Source organism: Anarrhichthys ocellatus, unplaced genomic scaffold (genome assembly GCF_004355925.1).
Source record: "Anarrhichthys ocellatus isolate YVR2014 unplaced genomic scaffold, GSC_Weel_1.0 scaffold8115, whole genome shotgun sequence".
Lineage (NCBI taxonomy): Eukaryota > Metazoa > Chordata > Actinopteri > Perciformes > Anarhichadidae > Anarrhichthys > Anarrhichthys ocellatus.
The window spans coordinates 1-1907 of record NW_022288089.1 but is presented as its reverse complement, the minus strand read 5'-3'; the positions used below and the strand labels follow the sequence as shown (position 1 = coordinate 1907).

General features: G+C 39.5%; 1 protein-coding gene across 1 annotated transcript; it reads right to left on the bottom strand.

The window, feature by feature from the left end:
• Positions 1-172: 172 nt before the first annotated feature.
• On the bottom strand, positions 173-1656 carry LOC116380646 (zinc finger matrin-type protein 2-like; the record flags this gene model as incomplete). Its single annotated transcript, XM_031842546.1, has 3 exons — positions 1618-1656; positions 556-655; positions 173-460 (listed from the first exon to the last, which is right to left on the bottom strand). Coding segments are annotated over exons 1-3 (406 nt in total), but the record flags the coding sequence as incomplete, so codon positions are not given.
• Between the last annotated feature and the right edge of the window lie 251 nt (positions 1657-1907).

Here is a 1907-nt window from a genome sequence, read left to right as displayed (position 1 = left end):
ACACACACACACACACACACAGTTCACACACAGTTACACACACACAACAGTTACACACACACAACAGTTACACACACACACACACAGTTACACACATACACACACACAGTTACAACACAGTTACACACATACACACACACACACACACACACACACACAGTCTCAGACTCACGTTTCTTCCCGTTGATGTGGTCTAAGAAGTTGATGGAGTCTTTGACAACACAGTCACAGACGTTACAGTAATAACTGAAAGAGAAGAAGACAAGCAGCCAATCAGAGCGAGGCTCATCCTGTGGTGGTGATGATGATGATGATGATGATGCAGGTGTTTGGTACCCGCCCATCTCGGCCTGAGGAGTGGTCTTCGTGATGACGATGGTCTTCCCCAGTTTGGACTCCAGGTCCACTTTGTAGTCTCGGTGACGCAGGAGGTCCCGCTTGACCGGCGGCGCGATTTTCCCTAAAAACACACAAAGACACGACTGTGACATCACTTCCTGTGAGGACTGTGACATCACTTCCTGGACTAGATGACAATAAGTGAAGCGTCCTCACCATCTCTCCTCTCTCGGTCTCTCTCCTCAGACAGACGCTTCTGGGCCAAGTTCTCATACTCATCTTTATCCCACTTCCTACGGAAGTCATTCTTACTGGACTACAAGAGGAGAAGAAGAGGAGGTTTTTTAATATATTCAATAATAACTAAGTTTTATACAGATGTTTTATTTACGTGTGAAACAGATGTTACATGAATCCTGTTGATCAGTAAATACTGATTGAAGAGGTTTAAACAGTAACTATAGACTAACCTGTTTCTACTGTGATAACGTTAACTCTTCATGGTGCTTTTATTATGAAACTCTTTGACACTGAAACAGGAAGTTGTTCCTGTTTAAATCTAAACTTCCAGCTGATTTATTCTTCTTTTGTTGCTCAGAGGATCTTTTCCTCGTTCAGTTAAAACATCTACTGAACTTACATCCGTTAGTGAAGACACATACTACAAAATAAAAGCATCAAGGAACCTTCAGACATGTAACAGAGTCGTTCCTCTCTCATATCTAACTAATCACAGAGCTCCAACTCTTCATCAGTAGTGTAGATAAACACAGTGAATTTAATCTAAAATCTACCTTTAATGTGTTCGTGTTAATGACCCTTTTATTGTGAAGGAATCTGACCAGAAGTCCTATTGATGTTGCTGCTAGCGGAGCCCAGGCTAACATTTAGCAGTTAGCTACACAGACTATGTTTATATAGAAGTAGATTAAACTAAAACACAGACGAATAGTTTATGAATGAACTGCTCCCTATATACAGGGATGGGTCAAATGCAGAAGTCAAATTTCGTGTATGTGTATGTGTATATGTATATGTATATGACAATAAAAAGGGTTTCTATTCTATTCTAAACCGGAAACGTAAACATTGTTGTCTCTTTTCATGCTGTTAGATAAAGCGTCGCTTCAAATGGGTTTTTAAACCGTTTTAACGGACCCGGTGTGATCCGTTATCAGCTCTCATTAACGGACTCACTCGGGTAGAAGAGAAAGTCACAGAACAATTAAGTTTATTTAAGGTTTTTAACATTAAAAACAGATCCGATCAGGAACTCACCCCGCTGCCGGACGCCATCTTGTTTACTCAGTAACGATTTACGGCCTGTCGCACATTCAGTGTTACGTATTTTCTCCCTTTTCTAGAAACAGCGCCGCCTGCTGGAGCGGAGTCACAAAGTGAGTTTATAGAGAAATAAAGGAGTAAACAAAAAACAACAACAAAGATAAAAATATAAAGTGTAGAAGAAGTGATAACAACAAATGGAAACTAAAATAGAAAAATAATATTGAAATTGAAAAATTAATAGAAAGTTATATTGCACATGATGTGGTTTTTATTGTATAAAT